We start from the raw sequence: 23,847 nt of genomic DNA on the forward strand, positions 1-23,847 counted from the left end.
GCGTAAGTGCGCGGCATTTCTAGTTCCTGTTTTCCGTCACTGTTTACAGGTGACCAGCTTGTTATTGCTGGAGCAACTTGTATTACATTTGAAGTTTTTTGTTGTTGTTTTATTTTGCTCTGGGTACATGTATGTGACTATGTACGTCTATATGAATGTGTGTGGTGTACATACCACAGTGCTTATTCAGAGATCAGAGGACAACTTGAAGGAATTAGCACTCTTCAAATTCAGGAATCAAATTCAGGTTGTCAGACTTGGCAGCAAATACCTTTACCTGTTAAGCCAACTCTGGTCCTACACAGACCTCAAAGTTCCATGTTTCTATTATCAGACCTAATTTTCTTATGGCATAACACTATTTCAGATTTCTGTGCTAATATTCTCTTTGTGTCAGAAGGAAACAAACCTAAATATTATTTAATGCCACTAGTTGACTGAATAAATATATGTGTTTGTGTGTGTGTAGCATTGAAATATTTACAGTATATTCTTTATAATTCTAAATCTGAGAGATCTGAAATGATTAACTCTGAAATTAAAGTGTGACTGCTAATTTTAAAGAAATTTCAGGCTTTATTGCTTGCTTGTTCTGAACTTATACAGAATCTATTACTAGAAAATAATGGCCAGAAATGGGTATCCTAGGCATTGGTCTAAGCACAATATAATATATTTATTATTTTGGTAAATCCTCACTTTTTATATCTTTTGGAGTTTTGAAACAGAGTCTTGCTATGTAACATTTTTAATAGTATAAATTCTGTTGTGCCCATTTTAAAAACAAGGAAATTTAGGTTTGAAGAGGCTAAATAATCTGTGACAACCCTGATAACAATTCAGAGACAGGGCTCTTAACTCCTTAACAATGTGGATCTAATCCCATTTTAACATAAAAGGATTAAGATCTAAAGAACCTAAGTTTACTGGAGGAGAATTGGAAATAGAATCCTGATCACACGCTCTTTCTGTCTGCTCTAACTCTGTTTAAATATCTGTACTAAACTCTTGTGAAACATGAGCCTGCCTGCCTGTTTTCCTTTTTTTCTCTCTCCCTCCCTCCTTCCTCTCACCTACCCCTCCTTCCTTCCCTTCCCCCTCCCTCCTTTCCTCTTTCTTTCTTTCTTTCTTTCTGAGGGAGAAAGAGTTTCTTTTGGCTCACACTTGCAGATTACAGCAAAGACACATAAGAGAGATGGTTCATGCATCTGTATTAGAAGCTGAGATGAACACTAGTTAGTGCTCAGCTCATCCTGTATTTCAGAGTCTGCAGTCCCTGCCAGGGAAGAGTTGCACTCACAGTGAAGATGTGTGTTCCTTCCTCAATTAACACAACACAGACACACCCAGACTCTGTCGTGTTGACACTTAACACTAACCATCACCCCTAGCTTATGATAACAAAATGAATGAATTTCACATAAAGCTTTGTAAATGTCTTCAAGCATTCTTGGTTTGATTGTTAGAAATTATAGTTATGGCCAAGTGGTGGTGGCGCACACCTTTAATCCCAGCACTCAGGAGGCAGAGGCAGGCGAATCTCCGTGAGTTCGAGGCCAGCCTGATTTATAAAACTAGTTCTAGAACAGTTACCAAAGCTACAGAGAAACCCTGTCTCAAAAACAACAACAACAAAAATTATAGTTATGATGTGCTAGGCAGTTAGTTCATCTTTGTCATTTTCATTTAGATATTTACTTTTAATTTGCTTTTTAAATTTTTTTTCTTTTGCAGGTAATGCCCTTATTAAATGTGGAGAAACACAGAAACGAATCGGAACAGCTGACAGAGAGCTGATTCAAACATCAGCCTTAAATTTCCTCACTCCTTTAAGAAACTTTATAGAAGGGGATTACAAAACAATCGCAGTGAGTTGGGAAATATTCCATTTGTCACATAATTTAGATATATGCTTAGTTTTTAATGCATAATCCTAGTGCTGGTAAATGTTGTAGATTAAAACATTTAAATACTCTGAACAGGTGCCTATTCATCCAAGCACAAACCTTAAAGAGTTATTAGTAACACAGTCCCCATTTTTCAGTCCTGCATTGTTGTTGATATGCCTGTGCATTGATTTTCATGCATTACCAACTCTCAAATCTATGGTGGATTTGTTAGTATTCAGGCACACCTAGCCCACCCTTTGGAGACCTGGCAGAATGCATCACTACTGTGCACATGCCTTGTAAGCAGGCAATACCCTAACCTGCTGTGTGGTCTCTGTGCACATGCACTGTGCTCCTTCCTTTAAAAGGCACAACCCTTCTCTCTCTTCCCTTCTCCCCAGCCCCTGCCCATCTCTCTGCCTCTCTGTGTCTCTCTTAGTCTCTCTGCCTCTCTACACCTCTGTGTGTGTGTGTGTGTCTGTGTCTGTGTCTGTGTCTGTGTCTGTGTCTGTCTCTCTACATCCCTGTATCTCTCTCTCTCTCTCTCTCTCTCTCTCTCTCTCTCTCTCTCTCTCTCTCTCACCCCCCCCACGAGGCCACTCTGCACTCCCTTCCTCTCCTCCACCCAATAAAGAAACCCTGCGCATGAGTGCTGTTTGTTTGGTATGTCTCTTTCTCACCCACCCTGAGGCCCCTTGGCTCTAGCACACCAAGGTCTCTCACACTCCGTTTTACAACAGAAATTCCTGTAATGATTATGAAAGCAAAGTAGCATTATAGTATACTTGCATATTAATTTAACTGAAACTAGAAACCTAGTAATTAGTTCTACTTCTATACTTGAGTTATTTATAAACAACAGCTATACTAATTATTTCTGCTCCTATACTTTATCTATGTGTTCCAGGAAGTGTAATATTTTTAAAATGTTATTTATTTCATAAACATTTATGTTGTCACTGTCTTTCTAAATTTAATCTGCTAGTCCATGAACTTGTCTTATTCCTGCTATTTTTCCATAAGACTTTCTCAGTGCTACTCATTGGTATACATACACGCTCAAACTTTAATTTGCATATTCTATTTTACAGAGTGTCCTAGAAGTTTCAGTATGCTTAAGCATGACTTCATCTCTGTATACATAAGTAGTTTGGGCTTGGCCTAAATTGGTATAACTAAAGAAGGTACTAGCTTATGCCAAGAAAATGGCTCAGTATGAGAGTGCTTACCTAGCATGATGAAGACTGGGGTTCAATTCCTTCCACTAAACAAGTAACATGTCAATAGAATGAAATCTGATATATGAAATATAAAAGTTAAGAAAACAGACTCAACTATATTTAGTATAAAGCATTATACAGTAACTTGAGTTATGTTTATGTATTATTTTGTCTATAAATTTGAAATTCTGTTTTAGAGTAATTGAGTTACATTTGTTGCTGTAACTTGCAGCTTGCCCAGACTGTAAGGGAGTTCACAGAGCCTTGTCCTAGGCCCCTCTAACAATCTGAAACAGCTTCTTAGCCCTAGCCACCTCTGACACTCAGCCAAATGGCTCTCGGTTGTGGGAGCTAGACTGCATTGTAGGATGGTTAGCAACGTCCCTGGCTTCTGCCAAGTAAATGCTATTTTAACACCTCCTAATTGTAGCATCCGAAGACCGATAGTGCCAGATGTTCCAGAGGGAAGCCTGGTAGGAGGGAAACATACGGCAAGATATTAAAACCAATACACCTTTATTTCTGAGACATCTTTTCCAAATTCCTTGGATTCAGAATCTGGAATGTCTTGAAGTAGTTTTAATGGGGCGGGTAAGGGGAATGTCGGATATAATGTGCCTATAATCGTAGCATTCAGAAAGCAGAAGCAGGAGTATTGCCACAGTTCAGGGCCAGTCTGATCTGGTCTACATAGTGGATGTCCTATCTCCAAGCAAAAAGGAAAGATACCTGTAGGGTGTCTTTATGAGCTTGCACACATCCTCCATGTAGGGTGATTTCTTAAATGTGGATAATCTTAGCTTTTACTTTGTTCTTTTTGATTATTTGTAGAAAGAAAGAAAACTGTTACAGAATAAGAGACTGGATTTGGATGCTGCAAAAACGAGACTTAAAAAGGCAAAAGCTGCAGAAACTAAAAGTTCAGTAAGTAGTGTATGTTTATCTGTTTCTAATAGAAAAATACTTTGACTTAATAACTTCAAAAGTATTTTGCTAGTACACTGTTTAAGGTATAGACTAGACTATGGCATTTGGAATGTATTTTTGTCTTGAAAGAGATTGATGAGAACTAAATCCATCCAAGTAAACACTAGTGGTCATTATCAGGAGGCTTCAGTCCCCAGCACTGAGGTGACACTGTAGCTGCTCTGTGCTTCATTCCTAGTGTGCATGGCTAATAGGCTTTTTAAAAAAAATAATTATAGGATTTTTAAAAAATAATTATGGGAGAAGATTTTAATCAAGATTAAAATGAATCAAGTTTGAGAATATTTGCCTATGACAAAGTAATTTTCTTTCCATATCTAACTCAAAATAAATAAAGGAATTATCATCAAGAATAGTTCCAAAAGATTGAATAGTGTTAGCTGGGCGGTGGTGATGCACGCCTTTAATCCAAGCACTCAGGAGGCAGAGGCAAGCAGATCTGTGTGAATTTGAGGCCACCCTGGTCTATGAGAGCTAGTTCTAGGACAGCCAGAGCTGTTACACAGAGAAACTCTGTCTCAAAAAAACAAAAAAAAAAAAAAAAAAGATTGAATAGTCTTAACATAGTTTCCCTCGTAGCTTTTTCAGAGGAAGAAACCCATGTGAATTAATAAGTTTTGCTATATTTTTTAGAAAACCAGCCTTAAAATAGTTTTTAAAATTATCTATTAAAATTATAGTCCAGTGTTTTTATGCATAACTTTTATTAAGTAGTTTTAGTTTTAAACCTAGTCTAATAGGCGTGCTGTGTATATTTTTGTTCTATTATATACAGCACTTAAATTAGATTTAAATTCTAACAGTTTGAAAAATAGTATAAGTGAGTGTGAGTTTGTTAGAGGAATTAACATTTTAATTTGAACTTAGGGATGTGTTTTGTTAAGAGGGACTTCCCACCACAACCACAATCATTTTATAATAAACATATAGTTACAATACTAGTGATGTCAATAGTTTTCTTTGGAGAAAGAAAGGTTGAAAATTGCTCTGTGGTGAAATTGGTGCTTTGTATTAGCTACCGCTAGGGAAGGGCTAGCTTTGATAAGATATTAAATGCAAATTCACTCTCATTTCCATGTCTCCGTTTATCATGACATCATTACACAGTGTGATTCCCCTTAAGCACGCTATCTGTAAAATTAAAATTTATAAAAGAATGCTGTAGATAGCAAGAGACCCTACTGGTTTCTAGTTGTTAAGATAAATGAATTCGTTTGAATTTACTTTAAGATACAAATTTTATAATTAGGAAAGTCTTAACAAGAATCATTGCGAAAAAATATCTAGAGTAGAAAAAATCTTTGATGATTATGGAATAAGAATAATATTACCAGGCTCCAACACAAACATTTATTTAACAACCATTATGATGCTTCTTTATGATGGCTGCTTTTCAACCTAGAAAAGTGCCGGAAAGCACACAGATCTAGCTGTACCTGCCCTTTGGTGTTACTGACGTGTGGCTCCACTAAATAGAGTCGTCTTCTGAGAAGTGATTCTTCTTGATACATCTGAAAAACTTGTTGGCAGTTGATATAGCCATGAAATTTCATGTTCAGAATTAAAAGATGATACAGGTGGTATAACCCAGCAATTTATGTAAAGGTTTTTAGAATTACTACATTGTACAATCAGATTTATCTGTAGACAAATAATGAAGGTATTAGCCCAGACAAAAATCTGTTACTATTTTCCCAATAGTTCATTCTTTTCATTCTGTTTCAGACATTATTGCCGTAAGTCTGAATTACTTTTTGCCCTGTCTTTCAAGTAAATGAAAATGATACAGACTACTGCAAGTTTAGTTTTGCTTTTTATTTACTTATTTTTTTTTTTGCTTTTTTTCTGATATTTTTCTTGGTGTTGAGTTGGCAAGTACCCTAAATATTGTTTAATTTCACTGTTTGTTTTGTTTTTTAATGTGTATTATTTTGTGACTGCCCATTACTGTCCTAGTGAGGTCTGGGAGCCAGGTTTATTCCACTTTCTAAAATGTGTCCTTTACTGTTTTCCTGTTCTCGCTCTTTTAATTCTCTATGTGAGATGTACTCTAATACGAAGTTCATTAATAGTGCAAAAAATTTCTGCTACCCTCAGTCCACAAATTTTTAGATTAAACTTTTTGATGATTTAGCTCAATCAGTAAAAAAGTTTTTGACCTACCTGTGTCTAGTATTGGCTAATTTCTGTACTGGTTACTGTATTGAAGAAAGGTAAAACAGCATCACAGGTGTTTCCCAAAATATGCCAGCCTAGTGAAAAAGGAAATGAACAGCTTGTTGATGCAGTAGGACTTGTGTGAGAGTGTGACCTCACTAGAGACTGCTGCCCTGGATTCTGTTTCCTGCATCACAAAATAAATAGTAATAAAGTAAAATAAGCCAGACATAGATACACCTCTAATCCCAGTACTTGGGACTTGGGAGTTAGAGTTCCCTCTGCTACATAGTGACGTTGAGGCTGGCATGGGGTGAATGAGAAATGTTTTTCTTAAAAAAAAAAAGTAAATAAGTTTGCCAGAGAATCAAGAAAAAACTTGGATTAGTGCATCTAAATTATATTTGGTAACTTAATATTAGCTTTTTAAATTTTTAATGAGAAAAAACGCTGTTTTTAGTGTTTTCTAGCATTTAAAGGAATCTGAGAAAACGGTCCTTCAGGTAATTCACATAGCGTATGTTCTCTCCGTGGACATAAGTATTGCCACAGCCATCTAAATATTTGCCCTGTAATCCTAGTAGGTTAGAACACTGTCCGCACCCGTAACTTTACCTATACACATTTGTGTTTTCAGTTTTTTAGAATTACAGGGACTGTGTGACTTTCATAGTATGAGGAAGATCTGACTGAGAACTGAAACAGGAAATGGTTAGAGATGCCAAAAATACACAGCATAGAAATGAGGTTTAATAGGAAGTTTGTTGGTATGAAGTAGGCATTTATAGATAAAAATTTAATTGTGTTAGTTAATTTGTAATTTTTAAAGAGGTATGTTTCCCCCAAACAAGTCTGGTTTGAAATAAAATACCAACTGGTTTTTATTTTGAAAATTCTTTATCTTTTGGTAGGCACCGTTATATGAAATATGTAGAAAAACAAATACAGTTTGTTTTTTCTAGAAAGAACAGCAGCTCTCTTAACGCCTGTTGAGCATGTGCTTTATTGTACAGAAGTAACCTGTTCCGGTGTGTTCATAGATATAATGTGTTCTTTGTCTCCCACCTATGCACTTAAGCAACTAAACTCCGCCCGCCTTGAAGGAGATAGCATTATGGTAAATTTCTCTTACATGCTCAACTTCCTGCATGTAAAATGGCTGAAGGTTTGTTGGCCTACTGTGTTTTCTACATCTTCAGTAAAATGCCTTCTCTTGCTATTAGCTGCATGTAGAAATCTAAATAACTAAAGTTAATTATTGATTATGTCTGGGGAAAAATACCACTTGAGGTGATACTGAAACCTGAAGATCTGCCAGATTTGTAGGTCATGTTAAAACAGATTTTAAAATCATTGGTGTAGTGTTAGTTTAGACTGCAGTTTCATTGTGCCACTTGTAGCAGTGAAAATCACCAAGATTTACCTTACTTGGAAAACAGTAAAAGTATACAAATTAACTTTGTTTTTTGTTTAATAACTTCAATATTTATCATATTGTTATTGGAATTCAATATAGAATTTTTTTCTGCCATCCCAGGATGCGATAGATTCCCATGGCCAGGGCTACTCCATGTCCAGTACTAACTCCCTTAAAATTTCAGAGTAGTGATAGCTTGGAATAAGAGAATGAAAGTTGTTTATAATAACTAACGTACACATTGAGCTCAAATTGAAGAAAGTTTTGAGATGTTACATTTGTTTTTGGTTTTTGTTTTTTACTTTAATAAAATAAAATTATGTGAAGATAGGAAAAGAGTTAATTCATGTTAGCCTCTAGCAATTGATAATCCTTGGAGCTGGGTGCATGGTTCAGTTAGTATAGTGCTTGCCATGCACTCAGGAGGACCTGAGTTTGGATTCCCCAGCACCCACATCAAAAATCCATATATTGTAGTGCATATCTACAACCCCAGCACTGGAGGCCAGGGTAGAGACAGGAAAATCCCTAGTGCTAATTGGTAAGTTCCAGCTTCAATAAGAGACCCTGGTCAAATGTAAGGTGGAGAGCAGACAAGAAAGACACCTAAAGTCAATCTCCACCCTCTATTATATATGTACCACTACCACCACCCCATCATGCAAACGCACAGACACATGCAAATTAATTCTTGGAATTATAGTATAAATAAATTACTGCCATTTAAAGTGACAAGAAATCAACAGTCTACTTAATAATTAATGGCTCGTTGATTGCTTTTATTCTATTAGCATTGAATCAAAACATGAAAAATAAACCTGATGTTTTGGAATTTGCCTTTGTTCCCAACTATTAATTTTTGAAGTGCTGGCTAAATTACAACTTTCATTATATAGCAAGAGAACGTATTATTTATTTCCATTGACCTATCTATAGGTAATTGAAAAGGGTGAGACTATTTCAGTCATTTTTAATTTTGTATAAATCAGGTTTTCTCTTGTCCATGGTAAAAATATCTTAAGCAATTTGCAAAACTTTGCTTGATTTATTAAAAGCATTTGTTTTACAGTCATTTATCATCTACTTAGAATAAGATCTTTAACTGACAACCTTAAATTTATTATATTTCAAATTGATTGTTTATACAAAAAATAGTTGTATCAGTAACATTCAATGTCTGTATATCCTTTTATTTACTAAAATTTTAGAATTTATACATAAAAGAAAAGTTAGAAATCATGTAGTTCAAACCTCTCACTTTACATTAGAGACTCTGTCGGTTTTCTATGAAAGATCAAATATTCTCAATTTGCAAAAACTTAAGTTATTATCTGTAGAGTTACAATATTTTGAAGTTGGTAGTATTGATACATATAAAAGGCAGACTTCAAAATATATTCAGCTATACTGATTTACATTACTATTGTGTTCACTTTGTAAGGGGGAGGCTATGCCATTTAAATTAAATACATTTTTTTGTACTAAGTTGTAGGAAATGTTAAATTCCAACTTCATTTCATGCTCTAAATTTCTCTCTAATTTTTAATGCTGGCTAGATTTGGGCAGAGGAAGTGACAAAAGTAAGTAAAATTTTAAACTACAGAATCATGAAACAAGAGTTTAATTGACAATCATTCAATAAATGTTAAATGGGCACGAGCTTTGGAGTCACTCACAATTATGAACTATGTTGCAATTCTTTTAAAATTGGAAAATTAAGGAAATTATCAAGTTTGTTTACTATTAGCAGTTTCATACAACAGTGGAATTGAGCTCCAAAGATGCTGTATATACCATGGGGAATCCTAGACAACAGTTAAGCAAGTGGCACCATATTAATGCTTTGCTAGAAGACAGGTGAAATACTTGATTTATTCATTGACAATTATTTTTACAAATGTAAAGAATACTGAATGTTGTGACCACCTGTCTTCAGAGAACTGGGTTTTAGGGAAGTAAAGGTAGTTCTCTTGAGCACCAAAATGAAATTTTCTTTCACTTTAGTAGAAAATGTAAAGTAAATTTTATACCTGTAAAATGTATAGTTCATACCTGCATAAAACACAGCATAACAAGTAATTTTATTTATAATCAACATCATAATTAATCATAATTACATCTTCATCATTGTACAATGTGACAGATCTTTTGGTTTTTTTTGTCTTCTCCCTTAGTGTCATACTGCTACTTGTAAAAGCTCACCAGTCTGCCTGTTGTCAGCTGCCCCTCTGCCTCTGTTACCATCTCTCACTTTCTTTTGGCTGGGAAATAAAGTTTTAATTTAAGAAATTAAATAGGAAAAGTATAATTTTAGTGCAGATTCATTTCCAAACTTAGTTGAGGTTTTCAGACATTTGTCCTTGACTTCTGGTTCTCAGACTTACCAAAGTCTGCATTCCAAATGAGGATAATGTTAGTAATTGAGGGTGGGTACTTACTGTGGCCTCAGATATTTACATAGCTTGGTGAGCCTTGACTTTTATTCTATCACTTAGAAAATTGCTGATTCTACAGTGTTTCATGCATAGTTTGTTGTACTATTGATTGTGTGGCTTGGCAGCGCAGTGTGAAATGCTTGACTTAAGATCTCATCTTCCTGTGTGGAATCTTAATCAGCCTAGTGTGGTCCCACCATGGCTTCTGAGTTCTTTTGAACCTCCAGCATGAAAAGAAGGCCGAATAACATGTGAGAGAATATAAGTTGAACCATAAAATTGGGCTGTAATAAAAATACTATGACCAAAAGCCACCTAAGGTAGAAAGTTTATTTTGACTTACGGTTCGAGAGGGAGAGTCCATCATGGCAGGGAAGGCATGGCAGGGCAATAGGAGTAGGAAGCTGGCTGATCACATTTTCAACCGTTCCTAGGAATCAAAGAAAGAAAAAACAGGAAGTGGGGCAAGGCTATAGACTCAGAAAGCTCACCACAGAGTTGTACTTCCTACAGCAAGATGCACCTTCTAAATATTCCATGACCTCCTGTCTTAGGTTTCATTCCTATGAAGAGACACTGCACCAGTGGCAACTCTTATAAAGGAAAGCATTCAGTTGGGGGCGGTTACAGTTTCAGAGGTTTAGTCCATTGTCTTCAAGGCAAGAAGCATGCCAGCAGGCTTAGTGCTGGAGAAAGAGCTGAGAGTTCTACATCCCAATCTAAAGGCAACAGGAAAGGCAAGACACTGGGCCTGATTTGAGCATCTGAAACCCAAAGCCCACCTCCAGTGACACACTTCCTCCAACAAGGTTACACTTCCAATAATGCCACTCCCTGTGAGCCTGTGGGGGATATTTTATTCAAACCACCACACCTCCCAAAATAACATCACCAACTTTGGACTGTTCAGTACATGAGCCAATGAAGGACAATTTTTATTCAGACCACCACTTGGGGCATCTTTCCTTAGTACAAATTCATAAAAAAAAAATATATATGTCTACAAGACTGAAAAGTAAGCTGGGCAGTGGTTGCTCACGTCTTCAATCCCAGCACTCGGGAGGCAAAGGCAGGCGGATATCTGAGTTCGAGGCCAATGTGGTCAACAAGAGCTAGTTCCAGGACAGGCTCCAAAGCTACAGAGAAACCCTGTCTCAAAAAACCAAAAAAAAAAAAAAAAAAAAAAAACCCTGAAAAGTAGGGGAAATTTATATTTTTATATTTAAAAAAATAGTCTTATATAAGAGTATATGAAAGCGCAGTAAATTTGTCTAAGGATTTGAGTTCTTTTAGTGTACTTTAACTTCTATCATTTTATCATTTAAAAAATGTACAGAATTCAGAACTTTATGTTCCTAAAGACCTAACCTAAGGCCATACGTAAGTAGGTAGGTCAGCCAAGATTGTTAGAGCAAATCCTCAGTAGTATGATAAGCTTTTCTAGCATATAGTTTGCCCATTTTCCAAGTTACATCTTAAAGGATCTCTTCCTATACACCAACCCATGTTAAAGGGTCATAGTAAATAGGTAGTTTGCTAGCAGAAATTAGATGGTCTTTTCCCCACTAATCTTTACCTTAATTGTAAATGAAGTGAGAAAGAAAAAAGACACTCTAGAAGATCAATGATTATTGGTAAAATTCATTGTCTCTAAGCCTCTCTTCTGTATCATTTCTTGTTCATTAAACTGATGATTGTTGTTGGACAGGCCACCTGTTCATTTCCTGACCACCCAGACTCCTGAAAAAAACACACAGAAACTGTATTAATTAAATCACTGTTTGGCCTGTTAGCTCTAGCTTCTTATTGGTTAGCTCTTACATCTTAATTTAACCCATCTCTATTAATCTTTGTATTGCCTCGTGGCTGTGGTTTACCAGCAAGGTTTCAGCTCGTCTGTTCCTGGCAGCAGCTATATGGTGTCTTCTGACTCTGCCTTCTTTCTCCCAGCATTCAGTTTAGTTTTCCTCACCTAGCTGTCCTCTACCCTATCACAAGCCAAGGCAGTTTTCTTATTCATTAACCAATCAAAGCAACACGTATACAGAAGGACTTCCCACACCAGATGATGCTTATTATTCTCTATTATATTGGTCAGGTGGATAGACAGTTCAGGACATTTGACTATTTATAGCAACCTTGAAGTTATACTGGAGCCTGCTGAAGAGATGAGGCTCATTCCTGCTGTTTACTTTCTCAGAATCTCAAGTCTGGACAGTGCAGTGTGACTCTCTGGGCTTCACAGTATGGTGCTGTTCAGCTGAAGTTAACCATTAAATTTTTTCAGACTTAGAAGACTAATACCATGGCTTTAATGAGATGAGTTAATACTGTCTTTGTTTCCTTTTCTGGCCATTACAGCATTGTCATCATTTCAAGTCTCATGTGTCTTGCTCACTTTCAGCTGACACCTAAGCTTGTCATTTGTGTATGTTTGTGCGCAAGTAGTCCTGTTAGTCCATCACAAACGCCTGTGTGCAACCAGCCCACTTTACCTTTCAAGTTCATTTATTTTGATTTCCTGAAGATTTTTCTATTAAGAAAAGCTATTTTGTAGTCATCAAGCAGAACAGTAGTGTGGTAACAAATGTGACCTGAGGTGACTGGGATTTTTTATGCCTTCTGGGGAAAGAGCACTCTTTCCACGAACTTTTTTCTACTTCCTCCTGCCTTCCAGAGAAAATTGACTTTAGGCCTCCTAAAGTATTTGGTTTGACTTGAAGTTAATGTATTAACTTTAATTATTGTGTAATATAATTCAAGCTTATTTTTATAAATCTAGTCTAGTAATCAGTGCTTACTTAGTCCCCTCCCTGAGTTCTGTCACCAGTAGGATGGTAGAGCAACTGACCGTGCACTTCTTTGTTAGCTGGCTTATGGGGGTCACTTTTGTCACCAAAGGATGAAAGAGAGGAAGAAGGCTATGGGAGGAAAATGTTTGACCTTGCTCTGATACGTCTAAGAAGTGATGTCAGTTGTCTGCCTGTGGTTACTATGCTGGAGATTCTCACTAGCAATAGTTTCCAGTAGTGGAGTTAAGCTTGTTGTTTCAAATAAACTGTGAAGTTTAATTTTTCCTCCTCATTTTCCTACCAACTACTTCTAACCAAAGTTTTGACATCTTTAATGCCAGGATTTAGTATATTTAGATTTTTGTTAACTTTACAGTAAACTGTTTTGTTCCTGCATCAAACAGAAGCCAGCAGCACCACCTACTTCTCCTTTCCAAAGTCAGCGGCTGGTTCTTGGTGACTTGAAGAGTATTTGTATCATCAAATCAGGGGCTTAGTGGACTTCCTTCTCCTTGAGTCAGTGTACTAGCACACTGAAGAGCAGCCGTAACTGCTAGAAAACTTTTAAACCCTAATCCTAATAAATAATGCTCCTGACTAAAGACTATTGTACATACTTTAGAGAGAAATTGTAAAAGGAAGTTAAGTTGTAAGACAACCAAGAGCTGTCTTAGCAACAAGTGGTTATTAACTAAACACAAGAGGTGGAAATCCTTTGGCTTTGTAATTGAAGACTGTTGTTAACTTTAAGTATGGGGGGGAAAGCACACAGTAATAAATTGGAATTTTTGAACATAATAGTGTTTTATACTTAAAAAACTATGGTACTGGAGATTTTATAAAATACTTCGGCAAAATACTAGAAAAGGTATGCAATATCATGACTGTCATAATATGTCTTCAGACTGTAAAGCTTTGGCATGAGTCAAGTGTGGGTGAGGAATAAATTCTGTGCATGTGTTTGGTGACACAATTAAGAAAACCAGTTAAGGCGCACGCACAAGCACACACACAACACACATAAAGAGTTAGGGAATTTTCAAATTCTTATTTGGAGTATATTGGGGGGATTTTTTGAGGGGTCCTGTGTAAAGTGAACTAAATCTTCTAATGAGATCCTTAAAGTGTATTCTGATTTAAGTCTGAACAGGAATTACGAATAACTCAAAGTGAATTTGATCGTCAAGCAGAGATTACCCGACTTCTGCTAGAGGGAATCAGCAGTACACACGTGAGTATTAAATCATTCTGAACAAAAGACGCTGAGACAGCACTTAGGCAGCTAAGGAGGAGTTTGTGAAGTTAAGGGCACCCTGAGCTACATAACAGACACTGCCTTTAAAGAGAGCTTCTTGCGTAGTTATCTATCAAGGAGAGTTTGAAGTGTGAGATTTAGAAGCAATCTGAAGAAATATTTAAATTTTATATATCATCACCCATTTTGCCCATTTCATAAATCTTCATATTGCTTCTTCTTGGCTAAACAAAGTTTGTCAATATATTGTTCACCAGTAATTAGACCTAATAAACCTGGTCGGAATGTGAGCATTAATCAGCTTTGTAGTAGGATACTGCAGGTTACCTTCCTCATGACAGTGTTATCCTTTGTTCCTCCTGGCTTTTGGCACTTGAAGAACTGAGAACTGACTGTACTTTTCCATTGCAGGCCCATCATCTCCGCTGTCTGAATGACTTCGTAGAAGCCCAGATGACTTACTATGCACAGTGTTACCAGTACATGTTAGACCTCCAGAAACAACTGGGAAGGTAGCAATTTCCTTTTCCTATATGAAAGTCATGTGGGTCGAGTGCAGACTGGGAAGGAGGCTCAGTGGGTGAGCACTAAGCCCAACAGTGGAGGACCCGAATAAAGCAGGCTCAGCAGCATGCCTCTGTAATCCCAGCAACCTGACAGCAGCATGGTAGGCAGAGACAAGAAAAGCCCCACTTCTGGGCCTGGGAACACGAGACTTACAGGGACACAGGGTTGGCAGGAACATGAGGTTAGCAGGGACATTAGGGGGCATTAGAGAAGAAGAATGAATGAAAGCAAAGCATGACACGTATGTATGAAAATGCCGGGATAAAACTCGTTACTTTGCACAGTAACAACAAAAGAGACATCTTTTTTTAAGTCCTGATGAAAGAAGTTCACATGTTTTTATTTTTATGTGTGAGGCTGATGAGCTGGCTCAGTGGGTAAAGGCTCCTGCTGCCAGGCCTGATAGCTTGAGTTCAGTTCCCAGAGCCCATGGTAGACGGAGAGAACTGGCACCTGAGAGTGTCCTCTGACTGCCACATGCCCACCATGGCACACATACATGCACACACCAGAGAAAATAAATGAAATTTAATAAAAGATATTTAAGATTTTTATCTATAATCCAATAGCAGGGGTGATAACTGAAAGAGTTAAGGGTGTTGTTAGTTTGTATACAGTTCCTGTTTGTTTTGTTTATAATTATCAGACTTTTGAAGTAACAGAAATCAATGTTACCAGAGATGAGAAAATAATTAAGGGAATAGTTTTTTAGTGCTATTTAAAGTAGATGTATTTGAGACTTAACTTTTCTCTTACTACTGAATATTTTTTGCTGTTAGTTGAAGAAAATAAATACAGCTACATTAATACTTTGTTACCTTAAAGGTAAGTTTCATATTAATTTTGGAATAATCCAAAGACCTCGAGCCCCTTACATAATTATTTCAAGTATGATAATATACTTTAAAGCAAAATAGTACATAAAGCCCATAGTTGAATCATTTAATTCTCAAACATTTATATAATATAATATTATATAATACATATTATATAATATTAGGCCCCAAGTATATTCTGGAGTTATATCAGCAAACAAAACAAGCTAGGGTACTTGCCCTGATGGAGCTCACGTTGTAAGGTGACATTGGAGATAATATAAAGTCTGAGCAGAGCACCAGCCGTGGATAGACCAGCCATATAAAATGGGGAAGAAGCAGGGTGTTGTGAGGACATCTTATTTGTGGCCCAGCTGCATCTAGCTGAGCTTTCCAGGTGGAGTTATTTTACTGGGAGACATGTAGATGAAGAACAAGGCAAGAGAATGTTAAAGGCAAACCAGGGTACAGAGGAAAGAGAAGCAGCAAGTTTCTCTTTAATCACCAACACTTCACTCTAGTGAGAGCACAGCAGTTAGTGGAGGAGGGATTTGTTGTAAGGCTACAGAAGTTGACAAGGTTGCCTTAAAAGTGAACCATTAAAAGGTGGTTGGCATTTATACAACCATTAAGAGGAGTAATAGGTGAGAAGGAAAACTTTAAAATACTGTTTCAAGAAATACTGTTTAAGAGTCACTGCTGTGTCCATTCTGAAAATTTATCCTTCAGATTAGGCCTAGACCAAACTTAGCCAACATCACAAAAGCTAATTTTAGATCTTCAAAATAAACTGTAGCCTATTATTTTTAGATCTGGTAGTTCTGCCTGGTTTACATCTGTACATTCTTAGTGTTTTGTTAGTAGCATTCGTGTCTGAAGGCAGAGCACTTTAAGCCTGAGGAACTGTAACAGTTCCTTCCCACTGTGCCCTGATACTCTGGAAGTCCAGAAGATGGGCTGTGCTTGTTAACCATTCATACTTAATTCTCTTAAAGACACCAAGTCCTTGGCACTGAGCCACTCACACAGAGCTTCATCGCTGGTGCTGAGGTGAAGCAAAGTCAGCCAGCGCTGTTCTGGTGAAGACGGCCCATCCTGCCTCTGCCTCCCACTAAGGACAGTGACAGGAGTGGAAAACTGAATCCTTTCATCGAGATACATTTTCCAAGAGGGTCAGATGTCATGGCACATGTCCAAAATCCCAGCAACTGCCTATTCAGCTACAGTTACTGAGATTAATAAGGTCGTGATGGGAGTATGAGGAGGGATAGCAGCTGGGATCTCGTGTAAAATCAACAAGAGGTTCATGGATGTAAGAGGCTAAAGTTTTGAAGAATTGTCTGTATGTATGGCTATTAGAATCACCAAGAATTAGGATATAGTATCATGTAGTGTAGTCAGGAATTATATTTTAGAAGTAAACATCTTCAGGTGTTTGCAAAAAAGGTGGTAGACAGTATACAGTTAAAATAATGTGAAGGTCTGGAGAGTTACTTTGAGAAGAGTGGGAATGAGAAGCTTGGAATCCCTACACTCTTCGCCTCTAGGCCCACCCGTAAGAGCAGTAAAGGAAATAAAGTAATAAAGGGGATGTTGCTAGTAGCTGACTGATTTCTTCGTGACACAGTGATCATAAAGAGAATCTTATCAGGCTATAGAGGTGGCTCAGTGGTTAAGAAAACTTGTTCTTGAGAGGACCCGGATTCTATTCCCAACACCCATATGCTGGCTCAACCATCTGTAACCCCAGTTCCAGGGATCCAACACAAATGTGTGGTGCATATACATGCATGCAGGCAAAACATTCATACGTATAAGTCTTTTAAAAAATTAAGAACAAATGTTATTTTCCCATAGGCATGAATCTCATACAATTTACCAGATGAAAAGCCTTGCATATTTTAATGAATAGGTTGACTAAATATGGGCCAGGGTGTATAACTTGGTAGGAGAGAAGCTCACAGCATGCACAGGCCGACTGTTTCAGTAGAGCATTGCTGGACAAGCCGTCTGTAAATGCGGTGGAGCTAGATTGTGTCGCTTGTTTGTAGTAAGTGGTTCTTTTAAAATACTAGAAAAAATAACTCAGGAAATTTGCCATATTCTCCTTTCGAGTCTTGCATTTCATTATAATTATCAATCATAATAAATTAACTTGAACATTTTAACCTCTCAATCTGCATGTCCCTTAAAATAATTATAGCATACTTGTTACTTGACTGATAGGAAAATGTGATTTATTGGTTTTATGATAAAGCTCAGGTAACCAGGTATTTCCCAAAAAATTAAGAAAATTTCATTTTTACAATACTACCTACTCTTTAGCTTTTCTTTGTTTTTATTTATTTTGCTTCCTCATAGAGAGGAAAAGAGATTAATATTACTTACATAATACATGCATATGTGTTTGTGTATGTATATATATATATATATACATACACACACACACACACACACACACACACACACACACACACACACACACACACACACACACGTGGCATATGTATCTTGGCAGCATTTAAGAATAAGTATCCACGCACATTGACCCGGGAAGGAAAGTGAGCCAAAATGTTCTTTAAGTCAATAGAGAGAGACAGCTTTGAAGCAAGCCTTCAAGGGTTTTATGCTTGAGTGCCACCCAAGAGGAAATGGGGAAGACAGGCCATACTTCCTCCCTGAAGTATCTGTGTCTCTAAGTCTTCCTAGTGGGGAAGTTAGCAAACGGTGCCACCAAGTGGTGATAATGAGGAACTTCAGTCACTTTAAAATAGGTAATTAAGGATTTGGTTTTTTATTTGTTTTCCAACAGTTTTCCATCCAATTATCTTTCTAACAACAATCAATCTTCTGGGACACCTGTGCCATCTGCTTTATCAAATGCGATTGGTCCTTCTGCTATGGCTTCAACCGGTAGCCTAGTAATCCCTTCTTCCAACCTCAATGACCTTAAAGAATCAAGTGGGAGCAGGAAGGCCAGGGTGCTGTATGATTATGACGCTGCAAACAGTACTGAGCTGTCACTTCTGGCAGATGAGGTAAGTGAGTCCCAGACAGACATACCCAGTCTGATACTAGGACAAAGTTGGAAATAATGTATTATGAATGCTTTGTGAATTTCAGTTGTTAATATTGACACTTAAAATTTTATTATGTATAATAGACCAATAGAAATAATGTTTTAAATGTTCATAGATGTAAGTTCTACCTATGTATGAAACTGCCACTGATAAAATCATAACTTTTCAGCTAAATGTAAAATTTCAGCTAACTGGATGTTTAAAACCCTTAAATAGTAAAATAATTTAAACATATTTAATATAAATTTGATTTGTTTGTAATATGCTTGTTTTTAATATAATTAATAATTGGAAATATTATATTTTGTAGGTAATCACTGTGTTCAGTGTCGTTGGAATGGATTCAGACTGGCTAATGGGGGAGAGAGGAAATCAAAAAGGCAAGGTGCCAATTACCTACTTAGAACTTCTCAATTAAATAGGGAGACCGTCAAAGATTGCCCCTCATGACACCATATTTATATACAGTAACTCTAAAGCAGGTTTAAGTATCTTTCGTGTTAATGTCATAAGGGACTGAAAAAGAAAATTTACAAGCCATCAGAAACTGGCAGTTCTGCCAACAAAATCGCATGGTTAATACTTCATTACAGATTTATGTTAGAGATTTCATGACAAGAATGTTTTCTTACACAGTTCTCTTTCTACCGAGGTTTCACTAACAAGCAACTTCTACTTTTGAGCCCCAATTTAAAAACAAAAGGATTGTTTTCTACCGAATTTTTCATTAATGGCAAACTTTTTCTTTTATGCAAAATAAATTTATTATGCATGATTCTAGTGACTCATTTTTTAGGTACAATAGCCAAAGAATAAAGTAAAAACTCATTTTTACCTTGCTGCCCAATAGGAATCAGATGACTTAAATACTGTGCGTTAGCTGGGTCTCCTAGCTTTGGAGTTTTGTTTTCATTTGGTTTGGGTTAGTTTTGTTTATTTTTAAAGCACTACTTGAAAGTCTCTTTTAAACCTAAGTCCTTGAAAAATATTACTTTATTTCATAATGTTGTTAAGGTTGCAGAACACTGGGGACAAATACATTCACTAAGAATAATCCTGACATTTTCCAGTTGGCACAATTTGATGCATCAGAAATGCAACCATTGAGAACATACTACACTGCAGTAAAGATTTGTTATTAAGCAACAAATGTTTGCAAAAATAAGAATTAGTGGAGTAGCTCTCACTATAGTGTTAACTGTACGCAGTGAGTGTAGTGTATCTTCACTGAGTCTCTGGTTATGAAATATAACCCTCTGGAAATACTAATGACACATTGGAAGCCAGAGAATTGCTCTGAGTACCATACTATATATACATTAGCAATTGTTGCTATAAATTGCTAGTTGAGAAATTCTTTTGTTAGGTCTTCAATCCTCATCGTTCTTCCATCTATCCATCCATTCAAGAAACATTTGTGGAGGACCAGATACTTTGTTGATCAACCAAGTGTAGTGCTATGAACAAGATGATCCTAAAGAAGACAGAAAACTTAACCTATAACAGGACTAATTCTGTGATGGAAGAACTAGAAAGTACTGTGTTAGGAACTGCCTCAGATCTAAGAAGTCAGAAGTAGACCCAGGTAGAAAGAAAAAGATGAACTGGGCCTGGAACCAAGAGAGCTCAAGTTTCTTCAGATTAGCTTAACAATTAAGTTCAAAAGTGTAATTCATTTTATTTATTCAGAGACTCTTGAATTGTAAACTTTTCAATTCTAAGAAGGTGGATATTTAAATGGCAGTTGTAAACGTCCATTTGTGCTAAGAGTGCCTAAGAGCTCGGTAAACATGGAAAATGTAGTTCTTGGTGCCAACTTTAACAGCCCCTTTATTTCTATGTGGAAAGATTCATTCTTCTGAAGTTTTATAGTTGGGTAGGGCTCTGATTCACACTGAATTACATACTTAAATAACTCCAAAAGCTGCTCAAGATGGGATCAAGTGAATGAAGCTTTTTTTAATACCATCTGTTAGATTTGTCCAAATTTAGGTTTTAAGGAACTATAAAATTTTGGGTGAATTTAAATAGCATCTTTAGTTCAGCAAATTTAGTTTTGGAGAGATAGAACAGTACAGAAGAAAATATAAATATGGAGTGAATTGATCCTGAATTCATATCCTGCCTTCCTCCCATAGTGCGCTCCTTGGGTTTCAACTCAGATTTATAACTACCATTTTTTTTTTAAGGTAAAATTGAGGTAATAGTTATGTCACCTAATAGGAGACTCTTTCACAAGTGTTTGTATCTTTTGCTCTTAAGTGAAAACCTAGCACATAGTAAACATTTTATAAAGACAGATGCCACTTTCCAGTCCCTGTAGCTAGCTAGCTTCTTGACACATGGTGTGCGAGCTTTGTGACTGGACTAGAGGAACATCGCTCACACCTGTGCTGTGCTTAGTCCCTGTCAAGTCTGCTCTCCACCCACTTCAGGTCCAGCCAGATCCAGTTCTCCCCGCCGTACTCAGTGTGAGGACTGTAGCGGGGGCCTTCTGCTTTCCATCAGCAGTGTTGGCCCCTGGGGCTGCACCCAGCTACCATAGGATTCGTATGGTAGCACTAAAGAATCAGAGGCTCCTTGTCCCTTTGTATACCACAAGTCCCCCATATTCTTTAGGCATGGTCTTCTATTTTTATTGTATTTTTATTTTATTTTATTTTTTAATGAGGTTGTATTGTTTGGTTGGGTGTTTTGATTAATTTTGGTTTTGATTTAAAGTTACAAGTTTAGTTTTTGCTCAGGTAAAGGCCCAAGGAGATTGTTAGGCATAGAAGAAAGCTCTTGGAAAGCCTATTAATTCATGGTGCAGTTCAGAGTTATGTAAACAAACCCTTGGCCCCTGAGTGTAATTCAATAACACAGTATTGAGTGAAGGGTGCATATATTCATGAAATAATAAACAAGGAGGTATTTATAGGTTCTCCACAAACTGAAAAAGAAATGGATTTTATCCACCTTTGTCCTTAAAGTAATATAGCCCACAGGGTTATAGTTAAAACATTTTCATGGTGCTAATAAAAAAATTCATATTGCAGATTAGGTTCCTAAAGTGAGAATGCACCTCACTCTGGGGAACAAGGAAAGTACCTAGGGCCAGCATCCCCAATATGATCCAGCCCATCCTCCAGTCTGGGGTTAACCGTCAGCTAACAGGAACAAAGGGACTAGTGTTCGAAGGCTGCTTCCCAGTACAGTGTAGCAGGGAAAAGATGACAGGGTGAGACAGGAGACTTGTTGTGCAGAGTCTTAACAGAGTACTACACTTTGTTGACACATGTCCCTGGAAATCCACTTGTTTATCTCCCCAATACCTGAAAGTTTGCAATGAGTTGCCAGAGTGAAGAACGGTCAAGAGGAGAACAGCTGCCAGCCAGCTCTGCTCCAGGCTCTCCTTCGCTGCATGGCACTCCTCTCCCCATGAAACTCTGAAGTTAAGGAAAGTGCCAGGCTTTCCTTCTCCACTTTGTCCTGGAGTACAAGACCCCAAACCAGCAGTATCAGCATTGCCCGGAACCGTGTCAAAATGCTGCTTGCTGTTTTCAGATATCCTACCTTATTTATACTTTTGTCTACATGGGCCTGTGGAATTAGTAGTGTTAATGTTCGCTGTGACAGGTTTCTAAATGTTTTAAGACAAAAGGAATTTTACTTTCTTTATTATGTTCTATTAGTTGTAATTACGTTGTTTTTATAATTTATTTATTTAGCATGTACCTGACACTCTAGAATGTAGCCTAAGATAGCGACTTTAATTCTGTTAATCATAAATTACTCTTAGCACACAGCCTGACTCTTGGTATGTGCTCTATAAATACATGTTGGGTAAAAGGAAAAAACTGCTAATACCTGTGTCTTACCCCACACGATCTACTGAGCCAAATTCTGGAAACAGGGCCCCCAGTTGTACAGTAAGCCTTTCGTGTGATCCTGCTGCAGTCATGTTGCAAAACACTGCAGAGCTAACAGAGAAGGCCTTCCACCCTCAGGCACCTGCAATTTGTCATATCTTGGAAACATCCCCTTGCCTTCTGTAAGCCTTACCACCACTCTAATGGACTGAGATACTTTCAGACCAGTCTTAAAAGTGGGTATGAAGGTGGAAGGATGCATTTAGTGTTAGTAAAAAGTATTGCTTAGAATGCCAGGAACTGGGTGCCATATAAGGTCTCTAGGAATGTGGACCCATCTGTCTAAAGCAGCGGTTCTCAACCTGTTTTTGCAACCCCTTTGGGGATCAAACAACTTTTTCACAGTGGTCGCCTAGGACTATCTACATATCAGATATTTACATTACAATTCATAACAGCAGAATTACAGTTATGAAGTAGCAATAAAAATAATTTTATGGTTGGGAGTATTTGCAACATGAATAATTGTATTAAAGGGTCGCAACATTAGGAAGGTTGAGAACCACTGGTCTACAGAAAGATGAGTTTTAACCACCTTACTTCCACACAGTGCCTTTGAACTGGTGTTTAGCATCAAAACACCCAGACAAACCAGTAAAGCATATAGACTAACGTATCTACATCTCTGTACCTCAGGTTGCTAAGCTGTACTTATTCCTACATCAAAGTATAGACTTTTTAAGAATTGTTAATGCTTTTTTATTAATACAAGTCAAAAATGCTGACAAAAAGAAAAAATTTAGAGGTAAAGAAAGAAAAATGACCTACAATTTCAACATCTGAGGAGAGGTGCTGTGACAGGCGTGTGGCCTCAGACTGCACGTTTAAAGATTTTTTTAATGGGATCAATTGTCCATGCTGTTTTGTAACTTTCTCACTCAACAGTACCATGACGGTCTTGCTGTGTCATATGTATTTCTACATTTTTAATGACTGCATGCTGTTTCTTCATATGTGCCACATTTTATTGAACTACTGTTGAATTTTTAGGTTTCCAGTTTTCACTAATAAACTGCTTTGAAGAACATTGTGCTATTAACCTTTTGTGTTCCTAATTATTTCCCCGAATGTTATGGAGTGAAGTTGCTGGTAGAAAAAGCATACCAGTTTATAAATGCTCCTGCCCCTGCCGCCGTGCCATGCCCCCTAGAAGGCATTTAGTCCTTTGTGCTCTTTCTCAGCAGTGTATGAGGGAATGTAGTAGATATAGGTGGGGTATTATAGGGGAGGGACTTCCAGCTGAATGTCTCAGTGTCGTTGGTTTGAAAAAGACAGTTTGAAAGTCAACAGTAATCGGTCTCCATTTTTCTCTCCTGGCATGG

General features: G+C 37.2%; 1 protein-coding gene across 3 annotated transcripts in view; it reads left to right on the forward strand.

Annotated features, from left to right (window-relative positions):
* The window catches only part of Sh3glb1 (SH3 domain containing GRB2 like, endophilin B1), a 33,758-nt gene extending 10,194 nt beyond the window's left edge, over positions 1 to 23,564 (forward strand). The window contains exons 4-11 of one of the 3 annotated variants that reach the window (XM_085677607.2): positions 1,735 to 1,868; positions 3,941 to 4,033; positions 7,332 to 7,418; positions 9,227 to 9,250; positions 14,039 to 14,128; positions 14,564 to 14,664; positions 18,347 to 18,572; positions 18,925 to 23,564. In XM_085677607.2, the coding sequence (XP_085533733.1) occupies positions 1,735 to 1,868; positions 3,941 to 4,033; positions 7,332 to 7,418; positions 9,227 to 9,250; positions 14,039 to 14,128; positions 14,564 to 14,664; positions 18,347 to 18,572; positions 18,925 to 19,032 (863 nt within the window). In that variant the 3' untranslated portion in view covers positions 19,033 to 23,564. The remainder of the gene's footprint in view (positions 1 to 1,734; positions 1,869 to 3,940; positions 4,034 to 7,331; positions 7,419 to 9,226; positions 9,251 to 14,038; positions 14,129 to 14,563; positions 14,665 to 18,346; positions 18,573 to 18,924) is intronic. The other 2 variants (XM_085677608.2, XM_085677609.2) reach the window with 2 other exon arrangements.
* Positions 23,565 to 23,847: the final 283 nt, after the last annotated feature.

Source organism: Myodes glareolus, chromosome 17, assembly GCF_982192425.1.
Source record: "Myodes glareolus chromosome 17, mMyoGla1.1, whole genome shotgun sequence".
Lineage (NCBI taxonomy): Eukaryota > Metazoa > Chordata > Mammalia > Rodentia > Cricetidae > Myodes > Myodes glareolus.